The sequence below is a fragment of the Gopherus evgoodei genome, chromosome 4, assembly GCF_007399415.2.
Source record: "Gopherus evgoodei ecotype Sinaloan lineage chromosome 4, rGopEvg1_v1.p, whole genome shotgun sequence".
In the NCBI taxonomy this organism is placed as follows: domain Eukaryota; kingdom Metazoa; phylum Chordata; order Testudines; family Testudinidae; genus Gopherus; species Gopherus evgoodei.
The window spans coordinates 105,117,216-105,136,566 of NC_044325.1; the positions used below are offsets into that span (position 1 = coordinate 105,117,216).

Sequence of the window (19,351 nt, forward strand, 5' to 3'; positions counted from 1 at the left end):
CCATAATGATTTCCTTACACTCAACTTCAGGCCAACACAGCTCCCTATATTATGTAGAGATGGGACAGGAGGGGCTATTCATACAAAACGAATGGAAGAAAAACAGAGGGAAGAAACAAGGATGAAATAAACCATGGGGGAAGGGAAAAACGGAATAACCATCCTGACAAAGAGAACATTTTGTGGCAGACACACACAAACAGATAGGACTACACCCAGAAAAGCCAACTGAATAAATTAAATAAACTGAACATAAAAGACAAAAAGAAAAAGTGTGAGAGAGAGATGGAAGGATGTTCTTTATTTGGGCAATGAAATACCTCCAGATTGCAGATTTAGGTTTCAAAACCCCTATAAAGTTTCCCATGGCACTTAATGCACCAGTGCAGCGACCCCTAAATCATTTATATGCCACGTATGAGAGATTTGTGGATTTAGCATCATAAAATTTACTTGCTCCTAAATATCTTTACTATATTTTTGCTTTAGAGTTAAATCATGGGCTTGAGTATTTGTAAAAAAGTTATTTATCTGTCTCCTGTTTGTTTCCACTTAGTCCACTGGACACAGGAAAAACATTTTCAGCAAACATTAATCCCTCCTCTTAGTAATCTTTAGTGGAAAATAGACACACTAATGTGAGTATAATACTTCCAGAAATTTCAGATCTACAAAAAAAAAGTCTGTGTTTAATGTATATTATGCTATAGGTCTGCTTTAGTCCTGTGGCCAATAACTGTGTTTACAAATGTGATACTACTGTATAATATGCATTTTTCATAACTCTTTGTGCTTGTTGATTTCACTTATTTTTCTAATTTATTTGTGCCTCTCCAGGCAACACTGCAAATCAGATACATATAGCGAGACAAATTCTTCCCAGTTTGCACTCCACTGGCATAATTGCATGGGTGATAAGTCAAGACAGAATTTGTCCTACTGTGTTTAATTGGAAACGTACTTTACGGTCAGTTTTAAAGTGACCATAACCTGGCCTCTTTTCTCTCCTCACCCTCCCCGCCCCCTGCCCAAAACAGTTTTTCACCCAACAATTAATTGCAGGTCCAAATGTTTGTTTTCAATTCCTAATTACCAGATTCGTCATTTTAATCAAGTAGCTAAGACACTATTAACTGCTAGCGTTTGTGCTTACAATTATTTGCACTTGCAGTTCTGCTCCCTAAGTGGAGGCTTATAAAAAAATTCAGGCTCAATACCCATTAACTATCATAAGTGAGGTATGAAAGACCCTAACAGTTACAGTTCTTGGCTAAGATGCTAAGCATTGTACTACATAGAGCAAATCCACAGAAATTTATTAACCCAGAACTCTGGAGCAACCATCAGCTCTACATAAGCAATTAGTCTCATCCTACGGCTGCTTCTCCTGCCCTCTCTCAGTGCAGCCTCATTAAGCCTAATATTTCCCTCATGTTCATCTTTATCACTTTGTTCTGATAATAGTTTCATCATTTTTGGAGCTACTCAGAAAAGCATTACACATCTAAGACCCAGAGTACAATCATTACAACAGAGATTCAAGTGCTGCTCATATATAATTCAAATGCACTGGGTTTGAATTAGCTGATTATTCATAAAATCTGGTCTCTTTAGCACAAAGGGATGAGCTCAGAAATGTAATCTGCACTACTGTTAAACATCAGAGAAATCTTTAAAATATGTCATTTTAGAGTACAATGTGAATTCACACTTTTTCCAATGTACATCCCGCTGCTTAAAAGGGACATAGTGAGGATACAAATCCTGGGGTAAATTAATTCACATTAAATGAACAAGATATGTGATGGTACCTGATGGTAAAAGAAATTGGAAAGATTTAATTAACCTCCACCATTTATGGTCACTTGGTGAAATCACTTCTTCTCGTACAAAACAAGAGTAAGAAGGCTTCACATAGGAAACTCACTGCAGGGGATAAAATCCATTATCCACCTCCCTGTACTGCAGGCAGGGTTTCTCTGAAACCAGAGCTTCTACATCCAGCTGTTTCTGGACACCAGGATCCATGCAGTTGAAGATCCAGTGCTCCCTCATTGAAGTCTGACCCTAGTTTTCCTTCAAGATTTGCCTAGTCAGCACCAGCATGAAGACACCTTCTCCAAGGCTCTAGGAAGTACAGAGGTCCCCCTATACAACTGGTCTGCTTGTGCCCCATCTGCACTGTCAGGTACACACTGCATGGGGATTTCATGGACCTTCTGCAACTATGTGCATTTCACCTTATGTTTATTATGGGCCTGATCTTGCAAGAAGCTGAGCAACTCTGGAAACAGCTGTGTTCTTCCAGGTCCCACAGACTTCCATAGAATTTGAACAATTCCAGAAGCTGTTCAGCTGCTTACATGATGGAACCCTATTTACATTTCACTTAGCTTGCACAGTCACATTAGACTTGCCAGTTTCACTCTCATACTAGCAGAGTGTTACAATGTTGGAGTTAAAAAGTTATATTAGGGATTCTCTTAATTCAGAGAAATATTTTCTGCTACTATTAGTTCATATACTTTTTTAAAAAACAACAACAACAACAAATATTTTAGTTCTCAACTATCTAACAGCGTTCTTTTAAAATGAATCTCTCAGGTAAGTGAAAACTACCAGAAACTCCTAGGAAAACAGTGAACACAGCTTTGCAAAAATTACCAAATTCATTAATGTCGTATGTACTAAACTGAAGGCTTTAAATTAGACTACAGTGCCTAATTAGCATAAATTATGTGGCTATTTATTACTATATGCAATTACTACAATTGCAATGACCTATGTCTGCTAAAATATGCCAATATTTTTCTGCTTGAGAATTTTCTTTCTAAAAAGTCTTTCCTGAGAACAAAGCAGCAAGGCTTTGAGGATCAAAAATTTAGTGTTAATTTAGTTGCAGTGCTGAGATAATAAACCTGGTCAGCACATATTGATCGTGATGCAGCTAAACTACACACAGCAAATGTTTTCTCACTGAGTCAACTATCCAGCAAAAACAATCCCAATGATTATGGAACATTCTCCATCACACACTGTCCCATAGGACATATCAGGCATTTTTAATAAACACATTCCTGTAATAATTATTTTTATTGCAATAATGCTCAAAGGTCCCAACAGCATGCAAACAAGCACCTAGGAAAACACGGGGTGAAATCCTGGCCCCACTAAAGTCAATGGCAAAGTTCCTGTCAACTTCAATGGAGCTAGAATTTCACCCATCGAGCAAAGAGATTAGAAAATGGTCTGAAAATCAGCACAGAAAAAGATATAATGCAGTCGGTTATATGCAATTTAGTATTATGCAAATCTAAATTATATACATTTGTCAAAATATCATCTTTTTTAATTATACAGAAATCCCATATAAGGAAAATGGACTATTACCAGAGTCAAAATCTGGCTATTACTAGAGCCCAGAGTTTGTGATTATACAGTAAAAATGATTTATGTATTACCATGCACAATGCTCGGCTATGGCTGAGTCAGCACTTCCATTAGAAAGTTTCCAGGTTTTAAAGTTTTAAGAGGATTTAACTCACCAGCAAAACTTAGTGTTCAAATTTCTGCCTTGGAATAAATTATTTTTATCTGAAGTCCAGAAATATTGGCTTTCCCATTTTTTAAAATTCCAACAGCAATTTTTAAATTCAATTCAGAAGCCAATTTTTAAAAAAGCAAATACATATAAAACTGTGATTTTAGAAGTAATACACAGTGTTGCTGGAGCTGTGTTGGTCCCAGGATATCAAAGAGACAAGGAGGTTTGTACAATATATTACCACCCTAGGCCTAACTCCACAGTGGTACCTAGGTGCCTAAATCTCAGTTTAGACACACCATTGAGATCCACAGAACTCCTGCCCAGCTGCTACCTAACACTTTAGTAGCCTCAACTCACTCAGCACCTAAGTTTTTAGGGTAAAAGTTTCCTAAGCACCTAACTTTCTGCACATAGCCATCCCGACACATAGTGAGGTAGCAATCTCCTGTCTAAGCTGTCCAAAGTCAAACTGTCCAGTGTGATCTATGAATTGGGAGAAGCCAGGCAGAGGAGAGCCATGTCACCTTTGTGGCCTGATCTAGTGGCTTCTCAGCATGGTGGCTTCTCAGCATGCCTACCGGATTGAGTCTCATTCAAAATCTGACTAGAGGAGGAGGTTGTGGTGCTGCCCACCTCATAACTGTTAGCCCAGTGATTAGAGCAATCACCTGGGATGTAGGAGACAAAAGTTTAATTCCCCCCTCGGTCTCCTGTGTTTCAGGAGGGTGCTCTAACCACTGAGTTATGGAATAATCTGATGCCGGGGGGGAGGGGGGGCGGCTTCTTCAATCTCTCCTGAAGAAGATTGTCCCACTTTGAATAAATATTTAAGAGGCATGGCGAGGGAGAATGTCTATAGCCTGGTGGTTAAGGCAGACATCTGAGAGGTGGGAGACCCAGGATCCAGTCCTCCTGTTCCAATGACTACGTATTTATCCACAGTGGAACAGCTTGAATGGGAGAGATTGAGGGAACCGCCACATCAGACCACATCCCTAGCTCCGTGGTTAGAGCATTCCCCTGAGAGGTGGGACACCTTTATTCAAATTCTCCCACTCTGGTGGGGGTGGGGGAGAAGAAACCGGGGTCTCCACATCTCAGATGATTTCTCTAACCACTGGGTTATAATGTGGGTGCCGCCTCCTCCTCTGAGCATTTTCTGTGGCACGAGGCATGTCCCTATCTCATTCTCACCAGAAACATCTTAGGCACCAAAGCTGCTCAACTTCAGGAGAGGTGTTCCCAAGCAGAAATATGGACTTCCCTGTAGCCCTGATTTAGGTGCTTATCTCTGTGAGTGAGGTGGGGTTTTGGACATACACCCCTCGCTATCTTAGGCAGGTACTCACCTAGCATACTGACTTTTGGGGATTGCGTCCTCAGATGCCCATCTCTCCCCAGACATCATATATAGAGCCTTGGTGCCCAACTCACGCTTTATGGCTCACCTTGTTGTTCCAGTGATTTTCTAGGCACCTAATAGTTAGGCATTGTGATGCTCAGTGTTGCAACACCTAGTCCCATTGTAGATCTGGGCATTAGCAACTAGCTTTCTTTTATTAATTATTAACAGGATTGTTGACCATACAAATTATCTTCTTACCTATGAAGTTAAGGAGAGAATGTCAGATATATATATGAAAAGGGAAAACAGCTGAGTCCAGACAATATAGGTTATAATGGCCTGATGTAAAGCCTACTGAAGTCAGTTGAAAGATTACTGGTTTTTAATGGGCTTTGGATCTGGTCTCTAATTAAAAGTAAATACATATACTGATATACAAAAAAACCCAACAACAAATCATTGATATAAAACTTTAAATCAGTTCGTCCCACTTGCTCCATCTATTCTCAAGTGATTCGGCTGCTAAACCTTATACTGGCAGTAATTCCATTTTTGTTAACTCTTTTGTTATTGTCTATTGTGGGTATTTGTTTTTGCAAAACAGTCTTAGATATTACATTTTCAGGATAGGTACTATGTGTGTCTATGAGCTAGCATCCAGAACTATTTCATAAAGATGTTTATTTACACACTTAAACGTATGCTGACCCGACAGAGGATCTGAAATAACTTCAGACCCACTCTAAGGGTGAATCCCTGACCCCACTGAAATCAATGGCAAAACTCCCAATGACTTCAAAGGGGCTATGACCCTAAATTTGTACAGCTTTTAAAACTCAGTTTTGGATAGAAATTTCTACAATTTAAGTCTGATTCCTGCAAATGCAGATAGGTCTGAAAAATGAATTGGTGTAATATGGCTCTAAGCAGATAATTTCCTAAAATCTCTATAGAATTTAAGTGCTCATTATTTTAATATTTTGTTCCTTTGTTCTTTTAGTACAGGCTACATTAACACATGGCTTACAAAACGATTAGGACGACAAATCTTGATCATCCCTCACTTCAATATGTATGTGCAAATTTTCCCATCTGGTGCATGCATTTGTATAATATTTGTTTTAAACAGTTGCCAGCTATCACAACATCACAAGCATTCAAAGAATCTTAAAAAATACAGAAGCATCTTGTCACTCAACCCAATGTTTGATATGCAGCAGCATGCAGCTAACCTTTGTGTTTCCCCTTTTTCTCCTTTCTTGTGCTGCCAGTTTGATAGCTTGCAGCTGCTGCCTTGGCTTTTTTAGTCGATTTTGGAACTTGAGCATCTGCTACCACCTTTACATCTTCCTGTTCGGCCTCCTGAACTGCTTGAGAGGTTCAGGGCACCCACCAAAAAGAGAAAGAGAGAGGAAAACAAGAGACAATGAAATGAGAACTCTGTGAAGCCACAGAAAAGAATGCAAGTGCAGCAGAATTTAAGGTTTGGCTGACATCTTTGTGCAGAGAGGAAATTAAACTAAACAAGCAATTGCAGAGCTACAATGGAATTTAAATTGGCAGATTTGTTAAGGTTAGGGGTTTTTTTGGTTAACTTGTTTCATCTCCTCCCATTCTTCGCCTTCCTACAATGTATTGGTTGCTATGCATTAGGCCCAAAAAACCACCATAGATGCTACTACGCTGCTGAGCCACTGTGAGCAACACATTTCCCTGTAGTAAAGATCTGTCAGTGCTGATCACTGATCAAGCCCCATAAGCCAGCTCAATAATATAAGATAATGATAACTGTTTCCCCTGCCCCCCATAGTTCTCAGTGCCTTAAGTATACAGCTAACTCCTGCCCTGGCTCCATGTGGCTCCCAGAACCGGCCGATATGTCCCTGCAGCCTCTAGGTACAGGACAGCCAAGGAGGTTCTACGCACTGCCCCTACCCCAAGTGCCAGCTCCGCAGCTCCCTTTGGCCAGGAAATGCGGCCAATAGGATCTGCGAGGCTGGTGCCTGAAGCCCACACTCCTCACCCCCTCTTGCACCCTAACCCCCTGCCCTCAGAACCCTCCTGCACCCCAGACCCTCATCCCTGGCCCCATCCCAGATCCCTGACCCCCAAGCCAAAATGTATCTCCCTCGCGCACCTCAACCTGCTGCCCCAACCCTGAGCCCCCTCCTGCAATCCGAACCCGTTAGCCCCAGCCCAGAGACCCCTCCTGAACCACAAGCCACTCATTTCTGGCCCCACCCTGGAATCTGCACCCCCAGCCGGAGCCCGCACCCTAACCCCCTGCCCTAGCCTGGTGAAAGTGAGGGTGGGGGAGAGCGAGCAATAGAAGGGGGAATGGGGTGAGTGGGGGGGAGGGCCTCAGAGAAGGGGCGGGGCAAGGGTGTTTGGTTTTGTGTGATCAGAAAGTTGGCAACCCCAAGAACAGGTATTCATCAAGTGACCCATCCCATTGCCCATTCCCAACTTCTGTCAAATAGAGGCTAGGGACACTTCAGAGACACTTTACATCTGCAGAGGATCTGGCCCTAGAGCTGCATAGAATCCACCTCGCAGGACATGTATCCCATACCATGCCACTTTTTTTTTTTTAAGGTGCAGATATGCCATTATTATGCATTCACCTGCACCAGAAACAAACAAAAAAATTCTTTCAAGAAAAAAAGCTACATATGGCAAGGAATCTAGAGGAAAGAACTGGCTTACTCACAAGATCATTTAAATATCATTGGCAAAGCCCAGAAGCTCAGTAAACAGATCAGGCCCAAGGATACTTGTGGTCCAGTAGTCTCTATAATAGAAGATGTAAACCAGTGGTTCTCAACCTGATTGGCTTGCAGCCAATCAACACATAGCTGTGGCCCATGTGGCATCCTCAGAGCCATACAGCTAGTATATATATTGTGTGGCTGCAGCTCACATAACACATAGAGAGCTGCATATGTAGCCCACAATGGTAAACAGGTTGAGAACCACTGATGTAAACACTCTTCAATTTCACGAGTTATGGGACAAGTCCACTATGGACCAAATCCTGGATTCCTAATACATATGAGTAGTTCTACTGACTTCAGTGAGAATCCTCACATGAGTAAGGCAAAATGAGCACCAAACCTGTATAAAAATCATTTGCAAACTCACATCTCCTCTTCTGCAACACACGAGTCTATAAATAGTCTTAAATTTACAACACACTGCGGGTTAACTGCTCTCTTTCTTTTACTAGAGAGACCTTTGTTAACACACTTGTACATAACAGATGGATGAAATCTGCAGAAGTCAGATGATGATCAGATAAGGTGATCAGACAGCAAATGTGAAAAATCGGGACGGGAGTGGGGAGTAATAGGAGCCTATATAAGAAAAAGACCCCAAAATTGGGACAGTCCCTATAAAATCGGGACATCTGGTCACCCTATAATCAGATGGGCCAATGGGGCTGTTTTACTCCAACTCCTCATTCCACTTACAGTCTTTAGCAAATGACTAATACTAGTCACAAGCTCATTGGCTGCAATCCCTTTGCAAAGCATTACCGAACACTGTGGATAATGCATGAGACAGAACAGAGGCAGCAACCACTCCATCCTGCAAGGAGGATGGCAAGATTAATGCGAAAGGCAGCACATTAGGCTCTGTTTCTCCAGTCATGAAGACCTCTGACTAACCAGGGCAGCAAAGAGCCCCTGCTGTGAATAAACTTTAAAACAGTTGAATTTACATACCCAGTAATTCTGTTCTATATTTGCAACTGTCTCTCTCCTTTTTTAAATTAGGGTGGTTTTTTTTCTGGTTTTGTTTCTTTCATGATCCTGATAATCTAGTTTGTAGAATTCAGTATTTTCCTAACAAGTGAGTAAATGACCTACATTCAATGACTAGCTAGATCTCTACAGCCATTCTAATACTTTGTTTAATATGCCTATTCATTCAGGTCAAACACCATTGAAGGAGTCTAAAATGTGGCTTAATCAAAATGGGATGGAATGTTCTGCTATTACTAACTGAAAAATTAAAAAAACAAACTTTTTAGGACCAACTACTTCCCATCATGTGAGCTATCCTTTGACCTAACTAACCCGAAGTTAAATAATTATTAGTGTGGATTGCAGCTGCATGAATTAGTTTTGAAAAGTTGGCACATAAATTTCAGCAGTAGATGCCTAATTATTCACACAGAGGTGTGACCTCCTCAAGGAAGGATTTGAAAGATTTCCACCATTTTATGCTCAAGGTCATGGAGCACTCAAGTTTAGTTGCCATCGTGAATACACATCATCAGAATGGACCTGATAAAGATGGGACAATTAAGTGCAAGTGGTGAAGATAATAAAATGAGATTTAAAGGCACACCAACACCCAGTAGCAACAACTGGATAATTGAAACAATACCACGTACGTTTACTATCTCAATTGAAACTAATCAACACACACAATGTAGTGAATATTGAATACCCACAGAGAACTCTTCTGGATCAGTGCACGGAGTTAAGAAAAAGCTTATAAAGATTATTTGAAAAATGAATACATTTGAAGACTTTGCAATCTGCTCGAAAAAACAGCACAAATGGGAAAAGAGGCTAAACAGCTACATACATAATTCACTGCAAATTATTCACTCAGCTTTACCAGGCAACCATTCGGTCCATTTATCAAAGTTCTCACACTTCTCATTTCATGACAAGTGAAACTAGAATGAGTACCGAGCAAAGAAAATTAAGAAACAGTTTAATAAATGCACTCGCTTTTGCCTAATTGTTGGATCTGCTTTCACATATCTCCATAAAAATGGCTTGGCACCTTTCTTTGTAATTTCTTGGTTCTTGAGAATGTTACTATTTATTTGGACAGTGATCCACTATAATTTTATCTGATCTATTTTAAAATTGTTCCAACATAGCCTATACTATAACTTTTTAAGTAGTTTACAAGGCATGGGATGTTCCTAGAGTTACATGAACTCTCTAGTGAAGTAAAAATGGGTAAAAATGTTAAATTTCATTGAAAAAAATCAGCAATTTTCACCAGTTCTGTAGAAGGCCTGTAAAACTGAATCACTGAAGTGATGCCCAAAGATCCCAGTTAGGATTAGCGTCCCAGTTTCCAAGTGCTGTTCAAACACTTGGCAAGACATAATCTCTTCCCCAAAAAATTACAGTCTAAGACCCCTGCAACTGGTAGTGAGCAGGCAGATTGCTGTGCCTGCACAGAATACCACTGAATTCAATAGGGCTTCATGTGGGGAAAAACTACTATTTAAATTGCTGTAGGAGTTTCTCTTTAGTGATTCAAAATAGCACAGTTCCTCATAAACTGAGCATAATTCCTTGTAGAAATGCCCCAATATGTCATGCACAAGGATCAAAAATATGTCTATTTTGCAGATAATGCCAGATTTAACTCCATTGCAATTTGAGATATCCTATTTTTAAACACAAATATTACTTGAAGCCCAGAAATCTACATTGGATTGTTCAGTCAAATACGTCCTCAAAGCTACAATGTAGGAACCCAATTGTGTGATGCAATCCATGTGGGTGTATTTCTGCGCTTGAGCAGATCATAGTGTAGGAGCCCAGGAAGTTAAAATCGCAGGAGCAGCTCTTAGGGTATGTCTATGCTGCAATTAAACACCTGCGGCTGACTCATGTCAGCTGACTCAGGCTCACTGGGCTCAGGCTGAGCCCCCTCCCTCACTCCGAACCCCTCAGCCCCAGCCCAGAGACCCCTTCTGAACCACAAGCCACTCATTTCTGGCCCCACCCTGGAATCTGCATCCCCAATTCCCACAGAGTTCAGAAGAACCTGAGAAAACTGTCTGTGAACACAGGAGTGAGGGTGCAACGCTACAATGTAGGCATTATTGGTTGGCATTATTAAGGATTGGTGCATCTTGTAGTTCCCGGATTTACTTGTTTAGGGCATGATTATCACAGAATCATAGAACTGGAAGAGACCTCAAGAGGTCATCTAGTCCAGTTCCCTGCACTTGTGGCAGGACTAAGCATTACATAGACAATTCCTGAAAGGTGTTTGTTTAACCTGTTGTCAAGGTTTTTTCCCCCATTTTGAACTTTAGAGTACAAATGTGGGGGACCTGCATGGACCCTTCTAAGCTTAATTCCTAGCTTAGATCTGGTAACGTTCCCACCAGCCAGAAGTTAGCATCCGGCACACTTTCTGTTCCCCAAAAACTTTCCCTGGGGAACCCAAGACCCAAACCCCTTGGGTCTTAAAACAAGGAGAAATTAACCATTCCCTTCCTTTTCCTCCCCCCCAACTCTCCGCTCCCTGGGTTGCCTTGAGAGGCTTACACAGATCCAAACTCCTTGGATCTTAAAACAAAGAGTAATTAACCATCCCCCTCCTTTTCCCCCCACCAATCCCTGGTGAGTTCAGACTCAATCCCTTGGATTCTAAAACAAGGAAAAATCAAGCAGGTTCTTAAAAAGAAAGCTTTTAATTAAAGAAAGAAAAGGTAAAAATTATCTCCGTAAAATCAGGATGGAAAATGCTTTATAGGGTACTCAGATTCATATAGACTAGAGGGACTCCCCCCCTAGCCTTAGATTCAAAGTTACAGCAAACAGAGGTAAAAATCCTTCCAGCAAAAACACCATTTACAAGTTGAGGAAACAAACATAAGACTAATCCGCCTTGCCTGGCTATTACTTACTATTTTGAAACATGAAAGACTGATTCAGAATGATTGGGAAAGTCTGGGTGTACGTTTGGTCCCTCTTAGCTCCAAGAGCGAACAATGAACAACACAAAAAGCACAAACAAAGACTTCCCTCCACCAAGATTTGAAAGTATCTTGTCCCCCTATTGGTCCTCTGGTCAGGTGTCAACCATGTTTACTGAGCTTCTTAACCCTTTGCCATCTGTTTATGACACCTGCTCTTAAAAATCTCCAATGACAGAGATTCCACAACCTCCCTAGGCAATTTATTCCAGTGCTTAACCACTCTAACAGTTAGGAAGCTTTTCCCAATGTACAACCTAAACCTCCCTTGCTGCAATTTAAGTCCATTGATTCTTGTCCTATCCCTCAGAGGTTAAAAAAAACAATTTTTCCCCCTCCTCCTTGTAACAATCCTTTATACATTTTTATACACTGCCCTTAGTCATGGATAGAGTCTTATTCTGGGAGTAGTCCCATTACTATTTAGACTTTTTTCTGTGGCAGTTATTTGTGCATGTTCATCAATTTAAATGGAACTATTCATGGAGTAACTTACTACTCATTGCAAGGGTAAAAGACTCATGCCCTCAAGCAGGTTTCTAATCCTAGATTTTTAAGGCCAGAAAGAACCATTATGATTATCCAGTCTGATCTTCTGCATAACACAGCACAGTGAACCTCAACCAGTAATTTCTGTTCCAAGCTGGTAAGTTTTGGGAGACCTATAACATATGTTTTAGAAAGATAACCAGTCTTGATTTCAAGACATCAAGTGTCAGAGAATCCACCACATTCCTTAGGTAAGTTGTTCTAACGGTTAATTACCGCCTCTCATTAAAAATGTGCATCTTATTTCTAGTCTGAATTTGTCTTCTAACACATTTATCTTCCAACTACTGGATCTTGTTGTGCCCTTTTCTGCTACCTTAAAGACCTATGTGCTATCAGGAATCTCTTCCCCCTGTAAGTACTTGCCCTTTTAGCATCATGACTGACTATTTTACCATTCTTATCTAGCACTAGACCTATACTATTGTTAGGATTCTGTTTGTTCCTGATATATTTAAAGAATTAATTCCTATAATCCTTAAACCTACTGGTCATAGATCTTTTTATTGCTACCATTAGCTTCCTTTACTCATTGCCTGTATTTCCTAACTGTTACTTTGTACTCACTGCTATCAACCTCCCCATTTTTACATGTGTTAAGTATTGGGTTTTTTAACTAGAGGAATTAGAAATGCTCACTTATGAAAACAAATCTGATATACCTGGTATTACTGAAACCTGGTGGGATGAGCCACATGACTGGAATGTTAAAACCACTGTTAAATACTCTATTTAGAAAAGAAAAAGTGGGCAGAAGGGGATCAGGGATGGCATTCTATGGCTCTGTCTACACCTGGAGCTAGGAATGTGATTCCCAGCTTGCACAGACATACTCTCACCAGCTCTCATAGAGCTAGCAGGCCAGTGATAGTAGTGTAACTGGTGTAGAACAGACAGCGGCGAGTGGCAGCTTGGGTTAGTCGTGCTGAGTACAAACCCATCTGAACCCAAGGGTACGAACTCAGCCCAGGTAGCCCATGCCGCTACTCACAGCTGCCCATGTTCTCTGTCTAAACTCCTATTTTCTAGTGCACTAGCTTGCTTGAGAGCTAGAGCAAATATGTCTACGTGAGTTGGTAATCGTACCCCCAGCTCCAAGTGTAGACATACCCTGTATCTAAGATACTGTTCCTTTAGCGTTATTGACAATTTAGAAAAAACAGACCTGGAATGCTTATGGATCAATGTACTAACTAGTAAATCACAAGATGGGGCACTGGGAGGTTTTCTGTTACATATCAAGTCAGACAAGAGAGCAGAATGAGCAACTCTTCAAACATCTATCTACAATCTGTTGGTTTTTTTTAAAAACTGAATTAGCACAGAGGATTTCAATGTTGGGGACATATAAATGACAGCATGAGACCTCAAGCATAAGACACCCGTGAAGTTTCTAAAAATTATGATCTTCTAACACAAAATTCTCCCACACCTCATTAAGAGGTAAGGCAGCACTCCAAGTATCAAGAGTATGATCTAATGCAGAGAACATATTCCCTGCTTTCTCCCCAAAAAGAACAAACACCTCGGAGTGAAGTCAATAGAAAACTGGATTCAAACCATTAATTTTGCTGAACATGCACAAATGTTTTTAAAATGAATGATTAAATGATGTCACCTTAAAATTTGACAGTTTGCCATTCAGTGGAAAACGCTCTCTCTCTCATCGTTTATCGTACCAGAACAGAATGACACATCAAATTTAACAATCCAGAGTTATGACTTGTGATCAGAAATCTGTTGGCACAAAATACAGACATTTAGCCCTGATGCCAAATGTCAAAGAGAAAGTATGCAGTGTTGCTACAGACGTGTTGGTCCCAGGATATTAGTGAGAGAAGGTTGGTGAGGTAATATCTATTAGTGGAAAGCCCCATCCCACCCCAGCTGTCTTTCTCCCCACCCCTTCCCTTTCCCCCCATGACTGCAGGGGTATGTGCTAACTACTCCTGCTAAACAATCTGTTCCACCTTGTATTTAGCTGTGACACTCTCTGTAACTTTCCTAGACCTGAAGAGCTCTATGTAAGCTCAAAAGCTTTTCTCTTTCACCAACAGAAACTAGTCCAATAAAAAAAATTACTTCACCCACATTGTTTCCCTAATATCCTGGGACTGACACAGATATAACAACACTGCGTACAATGAAAGAGAAAGTAATTCTGCAATCCTGTACATGGTTAACCTAAACTTCTAAATCAAAAGTTGTTGCGAAGTTACTTGAAGGAGAGCTTTATTCTGTTTTTAATTGAAAACATTTTAATTTCAAACATACAAAAGCCACATCTGTAAAGAAGTAACATTAATAAAAGCAGACTTTGCCTTGTTCAGATTATAGCCTCTCTCAAAACTGTGAAAAAAGGAATTTGTCCAAGTGGAAATTCACCATTTTCACAGGAAAAAAATGATTCCTTCTTGTCTATGAAAATTGCCTTTATATTTGCAGAAAATTTAAGGGAACAGTAGAAAAGGTCAGTTCTTTATAACTCTGTGAAAGAATTATTCTGCATCAGCATAAGCCTCTTTACTTAGTTAACACAAATTTGGGATCAACTAAATATGTTTTAAATCACAACTGTTGCTCTACATTTCTGTGTACAGACCTCCAGTCCTGTACCAGTGGCAAATTCATATTGGCATCAGTAGATGCAGGACTGAGCTCAGCTTGATAGTTACAAAAATAAATGAATGTATTTACCATGTTTCAGTAAATCCTATATTAAAAAATCAATTATTGCAATAAAGGCAAATATTGTATGTATATACATATGAACTTTTTGTCTATCTTCCCACTTTACTTAAACCAGTGGCAATATTCCAGGAACACACATCAGATATTTGCAATACTTTAAAACAGCCTGAAAAGAAGAGTGTGCATCGAGGAATTTTGCTATCACACGTTTGTAGGGGCTCATGCTTTTGTCCAATTCTGTAGAAAATTTGTAGCAATATGTGATGTGGAGATACGTGAAAATAAGCCAGCAAATGTGACCTAGATGTTCCAGAATGATGAGCATGATTTAGGAAGTAAACATTTTAAACTAACCACTAACAATATGCCGTACAAGGATATTAAGTGGAAATAAACAAGGAGAGGGAAAAAAGTAGTAAATAAATGGCCTTTTCTGGGCAGAAATTATTCTTATGAATTATGTTATTTTAATTATATACATTTTCTTCTATAATGATGAAAACAAAGAGAAAACAGTACTGCTGAAAATTATTAAGCAGTTATTTATAATGATGAATGATGGAATTTTTATCTGATTATTTGGGACACATCAGGATTATTCACAAGATGAAAGGTCTGATTCAAAGCCCACTGAAGTCAACAAAAAAAATCCCATTGACATGAATAGTATATGGATCAGGCCCAAAATGATCTGTTTGTCTGCCCAGAATTTAAACTACTTTTAAAACTTGATATTAGTATCAAAAGGGCATTGACCTGTCATTATACTCATCTTTTGTATCAATATTTTCTATTCCCTCATCTATTTTCCCTTAGACACATCTTCAAAATCTCACCAAGAACCCGTTTGTTTATATGTCTTCTGATTGCCCTACACACACACACACACGAACCGATTCCATCAAATACATTACAATGTTTTGAAACAAAAGGTAACATTGTAATTTCTTCCAAAGAGTAGTACAAAACAAAACTCCTCTTTCATACAAGGGTCCCATTTGTAGATCATTAGTCTACAAGTACTGTTGTTAAATATAAGCTTTATATTTCAGTAATAGTTTTAAGATCTGTACTAGGGCCAGATGGATCTGAAATGGTCCATCCACAATGGCTATCTAATGCAGAAATAACGCAGTTGCTAGACTGTTAGAAGTAGAAGCTCAACTCAGTACTCAAGGGGAAAAGGTTCTATCAGTGTTATTATTGTTCCTTACTAATTGTTTAGCTCAATTCAGTCACTTTATGGACTGGCACATTGATGTTAGAAGCCCTCACTTTACCTGAAGTTTTCCTTTTCCTGACAATTATTGTTGCTTTCTGAAGTTATTCTATAGTATTAAATGGCACCAATGCTAATATGGTAATTGAATGAAAGATGAAAAACATGTAATTCTATATGGGATTACAGATGGGCTCAGGTACACACCACCTTTCAGTCCTATGCCAAAAGTCACTGGAAACTGAAAAATAATTACCAGCTACTGAGTGTTTGGTGACATATGCAAATTGAGTTTTATAATCACAGTGCATTTCCTGAATGGAGAGGTGTCATCACCCATGTCACTAAGGGTACTAATGGCGATTCTCACTGGTAGTTTTAACACACATCAAGAAATGAATGGGCATAACAAACTGGCCTCTCACCTCCATGTTAAGAGTTTAACCGTATCATTTTGTTAATATCAGGGAAGTCTACATGGCTGCAAGCAATGCTCTTTTCCATTCTATGGGTAAAGACTTTCAGAGCTGTCATTCCAGCATCTTTCACCAGCACTAGATTCACTCATATTATACTGTATTTAATAAAAAAAAACAAAAAAACCAAACACAACCCTAACCCTTGGGCTGCTCTATCTTATGCTGATGGTTACATTAGCTCCAACTCCAGAATCTATAGATGCAAAAGTAAAGTCACCTTTGTCCCTCTCTCTCAGTCCAGCCCCTAACTGGGACCAGAGTCTCAGATCTACTCTTACCTTCCTTAGACTCCATCCCGAATGTAACAAGACATTCCTGCAAAAAATGTAGGAATGGAAGGGAACTTGATAGATCATCAAGTCCAGTCCCCTACACTGAGGCAGGACTAAATATTATCTAGACCAGGCCTGACAAGTGTCTCTCTATCCTGTTCTTAAAAACCTCCAACAATGGAGATTCCACAATCTGCCTCAGCAATTTGTTCCAGTGCTTAACTACTCTTACTGTGAGGAAGTTTTTCCTAAAGTCTAATCTAAATCTCCCTTGCTGCAATTAAAGCCCCTTACTTCTTGTCCTGTCCTCAGTGGATAAGGAGAACAATTTATCACCGACCCCTTTATAACAACCTTTATGTAAAAGTAATGTACTTTTACATTATCATGTAGTCCCCCCACCCAGCCTTCCCTTCTCCAGAATAAACAAACCCACTTTTTTCAATCTTTCCTCGTAGGTCCTGTTTTCTACACCTTTAATCATTTTTGCTGCTCTCCTCTGGGCTTTCTCCAATTTGCCCACACCTTTCCCAGACTAGACACAGTACTCCAGTTGAGACCTTTTAAGTGCTGAGTAGAGAAAAAGAATTACTTCTTGTATCTTGCTCACAACACTCCTGCTAATCCATTCCAGAATGATGTTTACTTTTTTTTGCAACAGTGTTACATTGTCGACTCATTACATTTGAGATCCACAATAACCCCAGTTCCTTTTCTGCAACATTCCTTCCTAAGCAATCATTTCCCATTTTGTACTGGTGTAACCGATTATGCTTTCCTGAGTGTAGTACTCCGCATCTTAAGGCCATGTCTACACTTACAAGCTTACAAGGGCACAGCTATACAGATACAGCTGCGCCATTGTAAGAGCGGTTGTGTTGCCACATTATGCCAACAGGAGAGAGCTCTCTCATTGACATAATAAAACCAGCTCAATGAGCTATGTCAACAGGAGAGCGTCTCCCACCAACATAGCGCTGTGAACACAAGTACTTTTACCGGCAAAATTTATGGCACTCGGGGTGGGGGAAAGGGTCACACTCCAAGTGACAAAAGTTTTCCTGACATAAGCGCTACTGTAGACATGGCCTTAGAGAAACAAGGTGGATGAGGTAATATCTTTTATTGGACCCACTTCTATTGGTGAGAGAGACAAGCTTTCAAGCCACACAGAGCTCCTCTTCAGGTTTGGGAAAGGAACTCCCAGCAAAATGTGAGATGGAACAGATTGTTTAGCATGAGTAGTTAGCACATATTGTAAGGTACCATTCAAGAAACAGCGTAGAGTGGCCAATTAACAACTCTGCAATCATAGGATAAAAAGACGGAGTTAGTGGGTTACAGATTATTGCAACAAGCCATAAATCCAGTGTCTCTGTTCAGTCCATGATTTTTGGCGTCTAGCAGAGCAATGAATTTAAGCTCCCAGGCTCATCTTTGGAAAGCATTGTGCAAGGTTTCCTTTGAGGATGAGGACTGATAGGTCAAATTAGTCCTTACTAAATTTCATCCTATTTATTTCAGACCATATCTCCAGTTCATCAAGATGATTTTGAATTCTAATCCTGTCCTCCAAAGTGTTTGCCACTCCTTCCAGCTTGGTGTTGTCCGCAAACTTTATAAGTATATTTTCTATGCCATTATCCAAATCATTTATGAAGATATTGAATAAAACTGTATACAGGACAGATCTCTGCAGAACCCCACTCAATATGAACATCCAGCATGACTACCATGAGTATGGTTTTCCAATTGGTTTTGCACCCAAGGTTTGCGTAGGCTATATTTCCCTGCTTTACTTATAAGAAGATCATGTGGGACTTACTAAAGTTGAGATGTATCACATCTACTGCTCCCACTTACCCACAAAGTTTATTACACTATTAAAGGAGGACATTAGGTTGGTTTGACATGATTTGTTCTTGACAAATCCATATTGACAGCTCCTGATCACCTTATTATCATCTAGGTGTTTACAAACTGACTGATTGATTATTTGGTCCATGATCTTTCTGGGTACCGGTTAAGATGACTGGTCTATAATACTCTGGGTTGTCCCTATTCTCCTTTTTATAGATGTTTACTATATTTGCCCTTTTCCAGTCCGCTGGGGTCTCTGGTCCTCCACGAGCTTTCAAAGATAAACACTAATGGTTCAGAGATCTCTTCAGCCAGTTCCTTAAGTATACAGGAAGTATTTTAACAGGCACCGCTAAACTGAAGAAATGTAACTTATCTAAGTAATTCTTAATTTATTCTTTCCCTATTTTAGTTTAAGATTATAGATTAAGCTTGGATTAGCAGTAATCATTCTGCAGGGATGCAGAATTCCAACACCAGCTAAGGATTGTCTATAAAAGGAAACTGCACAGCTATAGCAGAAGAAGATATTCTACTATAGCTACTCCTGAATAGCTCCTTGTATGAACGCTATTCTGGAACAAAAGTAACTTTACTCTGCAATAAAGATTTGTTTATTCCAGAATAAAGTGGTGACGGGGGAG

General features: G+C 39.8%; 1 protein-coding gene across 5 annotated transcripts in view; it reads right to left on the reverse strand.

Annotated features, from left to right (window-relative positions):
- The window catches only part of TUB (TUB bipartite transcription factor), a 296,542-nt gene that overhangs the window by 39,328 nt on the left and 237,863 nt on the right, over positions 1 to 19,351 (reverse strand). For 3 of the 5 annotated variants that reach the window (XM_030560444.1, XM_030560441.1, XM_030560443.1), the window contains exon 4: positions 6,125 to 6,262. In XM_030560444.1, the coding sequence (XP_030416304.1) occupies positions 6,125 to 6,262 (138 nt within the window). The remainder of the gene's footprint in view (positions 1 to 6,124; positions 6,263 to 19,351) is intronic. The other 2 variants (XM_030560445.1, XM_030560442.1) reach the window with 1 other exon arrangement.